This window comes from Oncorhynchus clarkii, chromosome 25 (genome assembly GCF_045791955.1).
Source record: "Oncorhynchus clarkii lewisi isolate Uvic-CL-2024 chromosome 25, UVic_Ocla_1.0, whole genome shotgun sequence".
Taxonomy (NCBI): Eukaryota; Metazoa; Chordata; class Actinopteri; order Salmoniformes; family Salmonidae; genus Oncorhynchus; species Oncorhynchus clarkii.
In genome coordinates this window covers 21,623,546-21,637,228 of record NC_092171.1, presented here as the reverse complement: position 1 = coordinate 21,637,228, position 13,683 = coordinate 21,623,546, and the positions used below count along the sequence as shown (strand labels likewise).

The 13,683-nt window shown below is 43.8% G+C and overlaps 2 protein-coding genes across 4 annotated transcripts in view; one reads left to right on the top strand and one right to left on the bottom strand.

Annotated features, from left to right (window-relative positions):
• Nucleotides 1-1,373, bottom strand: part of LOC139384012 (zinc finger, FYVE domain containing 28) — a 55,800-nt gene extending 54,427 nt beyond the window's left edge. For 2 of the 3 annotated variants that reach the window (XM_071128640.1, XM_071128641.1), the window contains exon 1: nucleotides 1,033-1,367. In XM_071128640.1, the coding sequence (XP_070984741.1) occupies nucleotides 1,033-1,068 (36 nt within the window). In that variant the 5' untranslated portion in view covers nucleotides 1,069-1,367. Of the gene's footprint in view, nucleotides 1-1,032 lie in introns of all 3 variants that reach the window. The other variant, XM_071128639.1, reaches the window with a different exon arrangement.
• Nucleotides 1,374-2,605: 1,232 nt separating this feature from the next.
• LOC139383987 (cilia and flagella associated protein 99) lies at nucleotides 2,606-12,665 on the top strand. Its single transcript, XM_071128617.1, has 15 exons — nucleotides 2,606-2,719; nucleotides 6,481-6,625; nucleotides 6,825-6,919; nucleotides 7,607-7,719; nucleotides 7,869-8,046; nucleotides 9,896-9,976; nucleotides 10,066-10,134; nucleotides 10,256-10,342; nucleotides 10,443-10,531; nucleotides 10,719-10,923; nucleotides 11,077-11,218; nucleotides 11,410-11,561; nucleotides 11,685-11,890; nucleotides 11,984-12,173; nucleotides 12,344-12,665. Exons 1-15 carry the CDS (start codon nucleotides 2,606-2,608, stop codon nucleotides 12,464-12,466), a joined length of 1,989 nt encoding a protein of 662 aa, XP_070984718.1. The 3' UTR covers nucleotides 12,467-12,665.
• Nucleotides 12,666-13,683: the final 1,018 nt, after the last annotated feature.

Genomic DNA, 13,683 nt, shown 5'->3' with positions numbered 1-13,683 from the left:
AAGAAATGTCTGGATTGTTCTGCATCCTCAGCTGATTCAGATGATACAATTTCCACTGGCATGGCATGCTTAGTTCAATAGCTATTGATGAAAGAACTGAATACCCAATATAAAACTACATTTACCTAGGTGGCAAGCTTAACCTTATACTTACAGGCTCTCTAAAAAGTCAGGTAAACAATACTTTCCTGTGGATATTCTGTCTCAAATGTCGACCCACTGAAGGACCAACCACACAGACACCCGATATAAACTTACTCTATGTAACTTTATTCAACATTATGGCTTGTGAGGAAACTTTCCAAGTTTTTGCAGTGCTTTGTTTCAAAATTGTGCATTACCGCCTAATTAATCAGACTAGGTATGGCGGGGTATGCAAAATAGGTCAACTTTGAACATCTTTATCTCTTGAATGTTTTGGCATTCAGGTCCAAAATGTCACTTTCTAAGTATGGAATGTTTAGTTCAACTCAAAGGGGGTGCTGTCAAAAAGTGATTGAATGCAAATAGATTTACCCTATACCAAGAATTGGTTTCTAGCCTGATTTATTTATTTTGTCAAATGCATTCACTCATTCGGCTGAATTGCTACTGTATCAGATATATCTTTTTTTTTTTAACTACAACAACTAAATAAATTCTGAGTCCGAGTCATATGACCGTTTGTTATAACTAGTTAGTTAACAAAAGCTGTAGGGTACAGTTCGAGATTGCAATGAAAGTTATTTATTTCTGTATTGAGCAATCTCGTCAATGCAGTTGATGACAATTTGCTTCGAGAAGCAGCCATTCGTAATGCACAGCTTCAGTTATCGAAATGCCAGACTGAAAAAAACAACTTTATAGACGATAAGATAACACTAGCAGAGACAGCACTAGCATGTAGGCTAGCTAGCTACATACAGCTAGCCAAAGACAAGATGCATCAATATCATTATTGTACTGTGGGAAAATAGCAAGCTATTTTCTACAATATATATGCTAATAACATCGATTACTGGCAATAGCAGGATAATAAATTCACAAACTTACCTTAGGCTTGTAGAGCCACTTTCGAAACCGATTCATCGTTACCTCGCCACCTTACCCCTCCTTTGTCACCAACCGTTAACGTTATTCTACCTGTGCGAGACAGACTACTGAGACTAGCAAGCTAGCTACGTGGGAAATGTTGAATCCAATATGATATCCGAAATTGTAATTTAAAGAGTTCAAGTGTCTAACAAATTTCCTGAACATTTACGTTGTGTATCTATGTCTACAAAATCTACGGTTGGCTAGTGCCTCACTGCTACTATTCAAGTCCAACGGGAAAAAGCAATCATCCACGGATGGCTTCCATAGCTGTTCTCTCCCTCTGCTTGATGACAGTCACGTTGACAACATCGCCACCCACCTTCCCAGGGAAATGCTATGTTCAAGACAACTGGGAACTCGGAAATGTCCGACTCCAAAACTCATTGTAGAAAGATGTCTATGGAGGGGGATCAGTGCCTGTTCGAAAATGCAATGGTTACATAATAAATCGGATTGTAAAAAGTATAAATGCGTTGTTATTATATATCAGTGTGCACGAGTAATGCCACAATTAAATTGCTAAATTAAAATGAAACTAGAAAATGGTTAATTGAAAATGGTAAACAGAAAAAGACAAACGGTAAACAGAAAATCGTAAATGTAATTAAGCATTGTAATTACCATTTTCTGTTAACCATTTACATTTAGAATTTCCCTTTCCAATTAGCTATGATCGATTCATTTTAACATAGCAATTTTATTGTGGCATGAATAATGGGCACTGATATGAAAATATAAATGCATTATTATTTTCACATTCCTATTTTAGCATTGTAGTTTCGAACGGGCACTGATAAGACCACATAGCTTCCAAGTAACTCGGACATCTATCAGAATCAACCAATAGGAATCCCTGACAAAAAAAACGGAGCAACTTTTTACTCGGAGGGGACGACTTTCCGAGTTGTCTTGATGTCATGAACGCGGCATTTTGGCTTGCACTACGTCACTATGGTGTACGTCATAATCATTGTTGATTCTGTCAAGCGAAAATAGATATTTTTTCTAAAATCTTGGTACATTATTTTCATTAAGTAGTTGGAACACATCACAAAAATGAACCTTTAATTGATGTCATAATGGTGTTTGTCACAATGTGTAAATAATAATGTAATACCGCTGTTTTGTGTTACTTGGCAACGACCAAACATCGGAACTGTTTTGAAGCTACAAAAGCACCTTGAGAAAAAAAATGGGTTTCACATTGCTAAAGACCTTCGATTTATGAAGCAACTATTCGGCAACATTTCAGTCCTGCAAGGAATGCGTTGAGTTCTTTCAATATAGCTTTGCGACATCCATGGTAAGGGTCCAAGCATGTACACATTTTGCGTGTCAGAAAATGCCTCCAGCATCACTGATACGTTTATTAATAACCAGTAGATTATCATCTATGTGTCTGTCGTCTGTCATTGTGGTCAGGTAGCTACCTCAATCCAGCCACCCACCACATTCATTCATTGAGACGATTTTAATTTCCCCAATGCCATTCTGTCCCTACTCTGCTTATGCTCAGGTGTAGCAGAAGATGGCACAAGGCTATGCAACACTTATCAAGGAAGCCACTCTGCTCCTGGACAAGTTCAATGCAGACAAACAGTGTGTGGAGGAATTTACAGAGGATGCTTCAAAGGCCATCGAGGTAACTGTACCTAAATGGAGTAGTGTGTATGTATGGATGTGATGGATTAATTAATTTCATGCCCTATTATAAGGCATAAAGTTATCATGTTAAGGTAAGACCCAGATGCAGACAACGTCAAGTTAACAGTTTAATAAGCCAACAGGGACAGGCAAAAGACAGGTCAAGGACAATAATCCAGATAGCTGGGGCAAAGGTACTGGACGGCAGGCAGAAAAGGTTAAACAGGAACAATCATGAGACAGGAACAGGGGGAAAACCGCTGGTAGGCTTTACGAAACAAAACGAACTGGCAACAGACAGAACACAGGTATAAATACACAGGGGTTAATGGGGAAGATGGGCGACACCTGGAGGGGGGTGGAGACAATACCAAAGACAGGTGAAACAGATCAGGGTGTGACAGTAACCCCCCTCTCCTACCTGGGGGCATACCTGGTTGACCGGGGTGTCGGCGTTGGAAATCTGCGATGAGGCCTGGGTCCAGGATGTCCCTGACGGGGACCCAGCACCTCTCCTCCGGGCCATAACTCTCCCAGTCAACCAGGTACTGAAAATCCCTGCCCTGAGGTCAAACCTACTGGAGACGCCTCACTGTGTATGCCAGTTGGACTTTGATGAGACAGCCACTGCGAGAAGCTCCCAATTCCCCACATAGTAGTTCCTCTCCGTGCCATTTAGGCAGTGGGAGAAGAAGGCGCAGAGATGCAGCTTAAGGTCCAGGGCAGAACGTTGGGACAGGACAGCCCCCACTCCAACATCCGAAGCATTCACCTCCACCACAAACTGTCGGGAAGGGTCAGGATGAACCAAGATAGGAGCACTGGTGAAGTGATGTTTGAGGTCCCGGAACGGCCGTTCAGCGGCAGAGGACCACGTGAACGGAACCTTGGTCGAGGTGAGTGCAGACACGGGGGGAAGCCAAGGTGCTGTAACTCCGGCTAAAGGGGCGATAAAAGTTGACAAACCCCAGGAAACGTTACAGCTACACCCTAGACGTAGGCTGAGGCCAATCCACCACCGCTGTCACCTTCCTGGGATCCATCTGGACACTCCCAGCAGAGATGATGTAACCCAGAAAGGGGATGGTGGAGCGATGGAACTCACAATTCTTGGCCTTTACAAACAGTTGATTCTCCAGAAGGTGTTGAAGAACCTGCCGGACATGGAGCACGTGTTCTTGGGGGGAGCGGGAGAAGACGAGAGGGTCATGAATGTAGACGAAGACGAACCGGTTCAACATGTCACGGAGAACATCATTTACCAGAGCCTGGAACACAGCAGGGGCATTGGTGGGGCCAAAAGGCATGACCAGATACTCGTAGTGGCAGCTGGCCATGTTGAAGGCGGTCTTCCACTCGTCTCACTCTCGTATCCGCACCAGGTGGTAGGCGTTCCATAGATCCAGCTTGGAAACACAGTGCCCCCCTGGAGCGGCTCGAAGGCCAATGAAATTAGTGGTAACGGGTAACGGTTCTTAACAATAATGTAATTGAGTCCCCGGTAGTCAAGGCACAGGGTCTTGTTCTTTTTCTCCACGAAGAAGAACCCTGCGCTGGCGGGAGGGGGACCGATAAATCCTGCAGCTAGGGAGTCCCCAATGTAGGTCTCCATTGCCTTGGTCTCCGCTCCCGACAGACCTCCCTAGCACTACGCCGCCCCTGGGACAAGGTCAATCCCGCAGTCATAGGGTCGGTGCGGCGGAAGCGAAGTGGCCCGGGCCTTGCTGAACACCTCCCTGTTCAGCAAGGTACTCCGCAGGGATGACGGAGAGGTCCACGGTAACTTCCGTGCCCCCAGGAAGACGTCCTGGGGCAGGTTGCGCTGACTTCAGGCAATAGAAGTAGCAGAAAGGACTCCAGCCCATGATGGCACCCATAGACCAGTTGATGAGGGGATTGTGTGGCTGGAGCATCCCAAAACCACGGGAATCTGAGGAGACTTGATGAGCAGAAATTAAATAGTCTTGCTGTGATTCCCTGACACCCGTAGGTTGATGGGAGTGTTATGAGTGACCCGGCCTATAGAGCGGCCAACTAGCGCTCTATCATCCATGGGAATGGAGAGGGGCTGAGGACCTGGAGAGATTTAGACTGGTTTCCCCACAGCAAAATGGCATTAAAAGGGGTGCGAGCAAGGGAAGTGGAAAAGTTCTCCATATGGCCCACCAGAGTACTCGCTCCTACCGGTGAGCCTGGTCTTTTTAAAGGACACAAAAGAGTCCCGCAATACAGACAACTCTTTGTGTTGATCCTGTATTACCATTCCGCTGGCGACAGCCCAGCCCTGCCTAGTTGACTCGGCCATCTTCGGCATCTCTCGGGGGAGGTCAGGAAGCGTAGGGATCTCTCGGCGACGGGACCGTCGGAGACTTCCGGGATGACGAGGAGGCCAGGTGGAATCCCTGGATGTGCGAGCGAAGTCGAATTTCCTCTCCCTCCGTTGTTCATCGATGCGGATGGTCATCGCGATGAGGGAATCAAGATCCGTAGGTAACTCCCGAGCAGCAAGCTCGTCCTTGATCTCCTCTGAGATGCCGTGCAGGAACATATCGAAGAGCGCTTCCTGGTTCCAAGCACTCTCCGCTGCCAACGTGCAGGAAATCCACTGCATAGTCTGCCACACTGCGGGAGCTCTGCCGAAGCTGGATGAGCTTCCTCGAGCTTCTCTCCCAAAGAACAAGGCATCAAAAACCGTCACCTCTCCTACGAACCCCTTCGAACTAACACATATGGCCGGCTGTTGTTCGCATACATCAGTAGCCCAGGTGAAAGCCCTCCCGGACATCAGTGTGATGAGGTAGGCTATCTTGGAGCGATCCAAGGGGAAGGAGGAGGGCTGAAGCTCGAAGACGAGGGCACACTGAGCTAGAAACGCTTGACAGGTGCTCGGCTCTCCATTGAAAATGTTCCGGTGGAGGTAAGCGGAGCTCCCGAGAAGGCAGACTGATGGCGCTGCTAGCAGCTGTTTTACCTTAGGGGCTGTGTGGTTACCACCGTGGTAGGCTGCCTCCCAGACAACCCGCGGAATTGCTCCAGAAAAATGTCCAACGCCCAGTCATGGCGTTCAGCCAACGTTTGGACAACCTCCATAAGGCCACGAAGTAATTCCTCATGCCTCCCGATGGTGGCTCCTTGGGAGGAGATGGCATCGCAGAGCTGGCCCGGGTCTGCTGGGTCAGTCATGGCCAGTTCGTACTATCACGTTTCAAGGTAAGACCCAGATGCAGACAACGTCAAACTAACAACAGTTTAATAATCCAACAGGGGCAGGCAAAAGATAGGTCAAGGAAAGGCAGGGGTCAATAATCCAGATAGGTGGGGCAAAGGTACTGGATGGCAGGCAGGCTCAGGGTAGGCAGAGGTCAGTAATCTAGATACGTGGGGCAAAGATACAGGACAGCAGGCAGGCTCAGGGCAGGCAGAAAAGGTAAAACCGGGAAAACTACAGGACATGAACAGAGGGAAAACTGCTGGTAGGCTTGACAAAACAAAACAAACTGGCAACAGACAATCAGAGAACACAGGTGTAAATACACAGGGGATAATGGGGAAGATGGGCGACACCTGGAGGGGGGTAGAGACAATCACAAAGACAGGTGAAACAGATCAGGGTGTGACAAAAGCATGATTTTAAAGATAAGGAAGGAGATCATTGATCCAATTAATGGTCAGACCAGAGCCATATACTGTATATCCATACCGTACTACAGCTTCGGTATTACAAACATTTCAGATAACAGTTTGTCTTTCTTCCACCAGAACCTGGATGCCTTGGATAAGAAGTTTATACTGGATATCATTTCTGGATGCATTGAGCAAAAAAAGTTATTGGATGTTGTCATCAACGTCTTTTATGCTCAGAGTGGGAAATGCTTACTGAAGGCTGATCGTAACCAGTTAGCCAGTAAGTTCATCACATCATTTCAAGCATATATTATTTTGAAAATCTTCAGAATTCTAGACAATGTTGATTTTGTTGTTTTAAATGTATGAATGAATAGGGATTCAATTGTAATGCTGGATGGGTGAGCGGGGGGCATTGCTTTCAAAAGCATGATCTGGCCACTTGTCTCTTCTATGCTTGCTATATTTGTGTTCCACAGTAATATGTTACTTCAGCATGTTCCTCATTGATGACCTTGGACTGGAGTGCTTCAGCAAGATTGTCAACTCTTTGGACATAAAAAAGATGCACAAAGTGAGAAAAGTACATTTTCTGTGATCTAATGGCACTTAGGAAGTTAGGATGCAACAACAATGCAAATTTTTCACAGTTTGGGTTAATGTTATGGCTCATGAAAGAAATCAACTTTCTCTGCCAATCTAGTCACTCACCCTAATATAGAGGGGGTTATCTGTGTGGTAGTTTTTGGGTCATGAAGTTTGAGTGTCAAAAATGTTAGCCTTTGAGTGTCAAAAATGTGATTTTTATATATATTTCCACACTATAAGGTTGGAATAATATTGTGAAAATGATGATAATACCCTTTTAGTGTAAGAGCTGTTTGAAAACACCGCCAGAAATATCAGTCTGTTTTGGTGGGATAAAGTTGTGGCCTGCGTGGTGACATCACCAGGCAGTAAATTAGCTAATAGAACAATAAGAAAGAGAGTTCCAAACCTCTTTCTCAACAGCTAGTTTTCCGTTTTCCCAACCCTACTCAGACCACTCCACAACAAGCCTAGCAAAATTTGGGCTTGAGAAATTGCTAAGAAGCTATTTTTGTTTATTTTTGACCATTTTTAATTTAAAACAATACAGTAAGGTACTTAATTGTTACCCAGAAATGATTTGATATTGAGATAAAAATGGCTGCATTTGGACCTTTAATGTAATGAAACCGTACTTGGACTATGAATGACAGTATACATTATGGTTTGGCAGTTCCTGAGTTTCTTCTTCAACATCACAAACCTCAGTACCTGGATCCAGGGGGAGTGGAGTCAGATCTATGATGCTGCCTATGTGGAGAGGAACTGGATTGCCCCGCTGCTAAGGTGCAGCACTGTAAAGACATTTATGTTATACCTAAATACATTGAATCACCACTTATTCTGTATTGTTTTGTTGTTGTCTTTATTATGTGCTGTTGCTGTCTTGCTCTTTGCCATCTCTTTTTCTAATAGCTACAGTTTTCACCCACTAGGTGGCGCCCTGAGATTGATATTCTGATGGCTCAACTTGCATCCAGAATGTCTAGAGGGAGTCAGTTTAAAAAATCCACCAAGAAGAACACTGAGCCCCACGAATTTTCACTTACCAAACCCAAAGCTCGCCCCCTCCCTGCACCTGAGCCCATCCCCCTGCAGGAGAAACACCAGCTGGTCAGTTTCAAGTTTCAGTTTTACCAGAGGCTCCCACATGAAAAAATACTACAGTTTACTATAGAATACTACAGTATTTACTATAAATGTATGTATAACGTAGAATACTATACTACACACTAGTATGCCTTGATCATGTGTAGTACTTACTATAGAATGCTGTAGTATATTGTAGAACACAATAGTAAACAGTACAGCAGTCGACAAAAGCACTAAACTTTATTAAACTATTTATTTATATTTTAATTTAACCTTTATTTAACTAGGCATTTCAGTTAAGAACAAATTCTTATTTACAAAGACGGCCTAAAGGCAAAAGGCCTCCTGCGGGAACGGGGGCTAAGATTAAAAATGAATTCAAATAAAATATAGGACAAAGCACACATCATGACAAGAGAGACAACACAACACTACATAAAGAGAGCCCTAAGACAACAACATAGCATGGCAGCAACACATGACAACACAGCATGGTAGCATCACAACATGACAACAACATGGTAGCAACACAACATGGCAGCAGCACAAAAGATGGTCCAAATTATTTTTGGCACAGTCAACAGCACAAAGGGCAAGAAGGTAGAGACAACAATACATCACGCAAAGCAGCCACAACTGTCAGTGAGAGTGTCCATGATTGAGTGTTTGAATGAAGAGATGGAGATAAAACTGTCCAGTTTGAGTGTTTGCTGCAGCTCGTTCCAGTTGCTAGCTGCAGCGAACTGAAAGGTCGAGCAACCCAGGGATGTGTGTGCTTTGGGGACCTTAAACAGAATGTGACTGGCAGAACAGGTGTACTGTAGTAAATACTACAGTATTTAAGTTGCATATACCCTGCCCATTCCCTTCCCCCATATCCCAATTTGTGCCACCCATAAGCGAGAAACCTACATGCCAAGTATAGACCTTTTTTTTTTTTTTTTCCCACCATTATTTAACCAGGTAGGCTATTTGAGAACAAGTTCTCATTTACAACTGCGACCTGGCCAAGATAAAGCAAAGCAGTGCGACAGAAACAACAACACAGAGTTACTCATTGAATAAACAAGCGTACAGTCAATAACACAATAGGAAAAAAAAGTCAATATACAGTGTGTGTAAATGGCATGAGGCGGTAAGGCAATAAATAGGCCATAGTAGCAAAATAATTACAATTTAGCAGATTAACACGGGAGTGATAGATGAGCAGATGATGGTGTGTTGGTAGCGATACTGGTGATATATATTGTGTTCAATACAGAAAATATAATTTATTTTACATTTATTTAACTAGGCAAGTCAGTTAAGAACAAATTCTTATTTACAATGGCGGCCTAGGAACAGTGGGTTTACTCCCTTGTTCAGCGGCAGAACAACAGATTTTTAACATGTCAGCTCGGGGATTCAATCATAGCAACCTTTCAGTTACTGGCCCAACGCCCAACCACTAGGCTACCTGCCGCCCCAGAAGAGCTGAACTATCTGTTCAGATCCCAGTCCTACCTACAGATTCTGGAACATTTGCTCTTTTTGTATTTCTCCAGTAGGTTTCCTCAAGGAAAAAGACCCCACTTCTATATTAAAGATAATAAAACAAAACACCTAAAATACTACAGTACAACAGTAATGTCTGCAAAAACACTACAGTAAATACTACAGTATACTACAATTTGTAAAAAGACTACATTAATTACTATAGTGAATACTACAGTAAAGCCTGCAAAACACTACAGTGAATACTATATTATTTATGCTTTTTTTTTTTTTTGGAAACAGGTCCAAAGTCAGAACCTGATTGACACAATATCATAGTAGATAGGCTATTCTATTTTTATAACCTTCATAGTGACCGCTGCTTATTGTTTCATAGGTACCAACCAGCACCTACAGAGTTCCAAAAGAGAAGCAGGTCATGGAGGAGGTCAAACAGAGGAACCGTCAGAAGGCAGAGGTATGTTGTGTCTGGTATCTTATTTTAACACCTAGTTTTCTCCTGCGCTCATACATGCAATAAACCCCGGTTTTCTTTTTCACCCACAGCAAGTTCTGTATGAGGCCAACACTCAACAGTTCAAGTGTGCAAACCCACAAAAGTCTGAGCGCACCAAGGTAGGTGAATGTTCCATGTAAGAGATTTTAAAATACATTTTCTTGCTTCAAGGTTTTTTTTCTTCTATATGGGTATCCTGTTTCCATCCAGCTTAATCATACTGTACTGTCTGATTTACAGAGTGTCATGTCCCAGATTGTACGAAGCCATGATGCCCAGCTCAAGTTTGATTCACTCCACACCTCTGGAACCCCAGCCACCCATAAGGTAACTCTCACATGATACAGAAATCATATACCGTAACTGACAGACACACTTGTCTATGTGCTTGTGTGTATACCCATGTGTATTTGTATATTTCCACCAGCCTAACAACCTGCCCATCAGGCTCAACACCACGGCCATCCTGCGGGAGGGGGCTCTGTATAACCGTCAGGTGGAGGAGGAACTACGCAGGTACGACACAATATAATCCCTGCATCTGTGCCTCCTATATCAGTTGTGCCACTATACTTCAGGAATTAATCACTATTGCTGACTGTATAGTTGACATATTTTACATAAAAAACTAGCTGCGCTAGTGGTACACTTATGACGGTAGCTAGAGTGGAGAGGTTTAATAATGTGTGTTACGGTAACACAGGATGGAGCAACTTGTGGAGGGGGCGGGCGAGCCCTCCTCGTTCCTGCAGTGGCAGAAGGAGATGCGGGAGCGTGATCTCCAGGAAGAGCTGGCCCAGGTGGAGCGTCGCCGTCTGGAGGGTCGCATCAGCTACGAGGAGGCTGCTCTCGCCCGCACCCGCATCATGGAGCGCAACCAGAAGACTGCACTGCTAAAGAAGGAAGAGGTGTGTGTTATTAGAATGAATTATTAATGTGTTCATAGTGTTATTCAGTTTTGGAATCATTGAATCGTTGAGAAAGGGTAATTGGCTATATTAAGTGTTCCTGTCTTTGTGAGTCTCTTTGATGGAGCCTGTCCTGCTTATGATTGTTTGCAGACTGCCAAGCTGATGCAAAGATACGCAAACAAGCGGTTGCAGGAGGAGAAAGAGATGAGAGACCTGGTACAACAGGTGGCAGATGGACACAAAAACTCAAAAGCAGCTAAAGTGAAGTTGCAGGAGTTCAAACAGCGAATAGGTGACTAAACTATAGCATTACATCACCCCCTGTTCCCACATTTTTAATTATTTTATTTTACCTTTATTTAACTAGGGATGAGAAATGTACCCTTTCTCAATTACACCTGCTTTGGTGTTGTGGTGCAGCAGACAGTGCTTGGCGAATTGGGGTCTCATTTCTGTGTGCTTTTGTGTACGTTTGCATTCCAGTAAAGGAAGTGTCGGAGCAGAGTGGGGAACTCCTTCGTCAGGCCCTGGAGGAAGCACAGGCAGAGCTGAGCAGGAAGTTTGAGATTATCTGTCAGATCCGGGCCATTGAGTCTGTCCCCCTCATCAGGCACAAGTTTGTGGATGAAACAGAGGTGAGCAGGGGAATGGATCTTGCCAACATAATAGAGTATAAAGGCATTTTGCTGGGTTCTGTCAGAAGAAGGTTGACTTTTATGATGAACAATATACTGTATTCTGGCCTCTCCCTGTCAAAGACAGCAGGACATGACCTGCTTGGGGAGATGTCCCTGGCTGAGCTGCGGGAGCGTCTGGCCATGCTGAGGGATGCAGAGCAGAGAGAGCATCAGGACAGGAGGGGGCGCATTCTGGAGGACAAGAAAAGCAGGGAGCAGCTTTTGCTGGAGCAGCTGGACACCATCGCCCTCCACAGGACAGCCCTGGGACAGGCTGCTGCACGCAGGTCAGAGCAACTAAGACACTCGCATGCCTGGCTTGCACACAGAAGGCATGTCTGAGATTTACAGTATCCTAATGTGCATATGGTGTGAGGCAGGCAGGAGGAGAAGAGAGCAAGGCGGGAGCTGCAGCAGGGAGTAGCCGAGGACGAGAGGGTGGTGGCTTTGCAGAGAAGGCTGGAGGCGAGGCAGCAGGAGCGCCAGAGGCTGAAGCAGGGCGAGAAAACCAAAGCCAAGATTAGTGAGCAATCTGCCACTCATGCCCTCAAGAGCTGGAATCACAGGAAGGTAAGCATAAACAGAAATATAAATATTCCAAGCTGTGTTTGGATTTGCTAGAAGATGTTCAATAACCAGCTTATCACTCTCTCATCCCAATCATGTGTGTGTGTGTGTGTGTGTGTGTGTGTGTGTGTGTGTGTGTGTGTGTGTGTGTGTGTGTGTGTGTGTGTGTGCAGCAAAAAATGGAGGAACAACACTGGGCAGATTTGGAGCAAAGATTGGAGCGTCAGGTCCAGCAGGAAGCTCCTAACACTCTCTCCCAGAAGAAAAATACTCAAGGTCTAGACATCAGCCTCTGAATGTCATTCTCCTAGCATAAGGACCATATTGCATGTTTGCTCCAAGTCTTTGAGAAGCCCTAATTTCATATAACAAGTACAACATGCATGTTGTATTTACTTTTGTTAAGGCTACTATTGCTACTCTTATCAAGAGGATGTCAGCATGTAAAGTTGAAAAACAAAAAATATTTTGTTGTGCTCTTATGCCACTGTACAATTTAAAGTGAACCCAAATCTTTGAACTATGTGTTTCATTTCCTTACGTTTGATTTGATTTAGTTACATTGGAATGTAACTTGTATGTTCAAGAATACCCATGCATGGGTGAAAATGGGCGCATTCGAAATAGCAGCGAGTAGAGAGAGACTGACTGATCGACAAATCACTCTGAATGTTCTTTGAAGATCAGTCAGTCAGTCACAAATTACCCATGATACATCATTCCCGGTTTTGATGCTCTTGAACGCGGTCATGTCTAATTTCGACGCAAAATTTACATACCCATTCGACTCGCGTTTGGGAGAATTTTTGCATTTTAGTTTACTCTAATTATTTCAACCTGTTAACGTTACGTTAATTATCCTAACATGCTATGAAAAGTCACTGCTGACAGTGAGCTACTCACATATGCACAGCAGCGACACTACTGCAGTTCATCCAGGTTTGAACCCGAAAGTATCTGTCAGCAAGGTAACAACCAACATATACATTAGCTTGGTATCTTTCTTTTTATGTACGAATGTTAAAATACTATTTCATACATGGCTGCTTTTTAAACGAATTAGCTAGTTAACGTTAGCTAACAGTTTGCCTGTTTTTCTTTAACTTGGCCAGCGAGGGAAAAATATAAACACGTCCGTTAGCTAACGTTAGTTAGCAAACGTAGTTCGTAACAACAATTGATTAGTAAGTTAACTAACGAGCTTGCTAGTTAACTTACTAATCAATTGTTACTAACTACGTTAATGGAAGATACAGGTAACTGCCCAAATAATGGAAAAACCGAGTAAATGAGGGATACTAAAGTATATTGATTTCTGATTTAATTAAGCAATTAACATCCCACCGTGCTTAGGGTCATGTATAAAAATAACGTTTTATTGGTTGCATAACGTTACACATATTTAGCAGATGTTATTGCGGCTGTAGCAAAACACTTATAGTAATATCTAACAATACACAAATCTACAAGTAAAATAATGGAAATATAGAAATATTTGCCAGAGCAATGTCGG

Coding starts and splice junctions, on each gene's coding strand:
- LOC139383987 (XM_071128617.1), top strand. CDS start 2,606: ATGGCACAAGGCTATGCAACACTTATCAAGGAAGCCACTCTGCTCCTG. Junction 6,626..6,824: donor TGATCGTAACCAGTTAGCCA/GTAAGTTCATCA, acceptor TGTGTTCCACAG/TAATATGTTACTTCAGCATG. Junction 11,219..11,409: donor GGAGTTCAAACAGCGAATAG/GTGACTAAACTA, acceptor TTTGCATTCCAG/TAAAGGAAGTGTCGGAGCAG.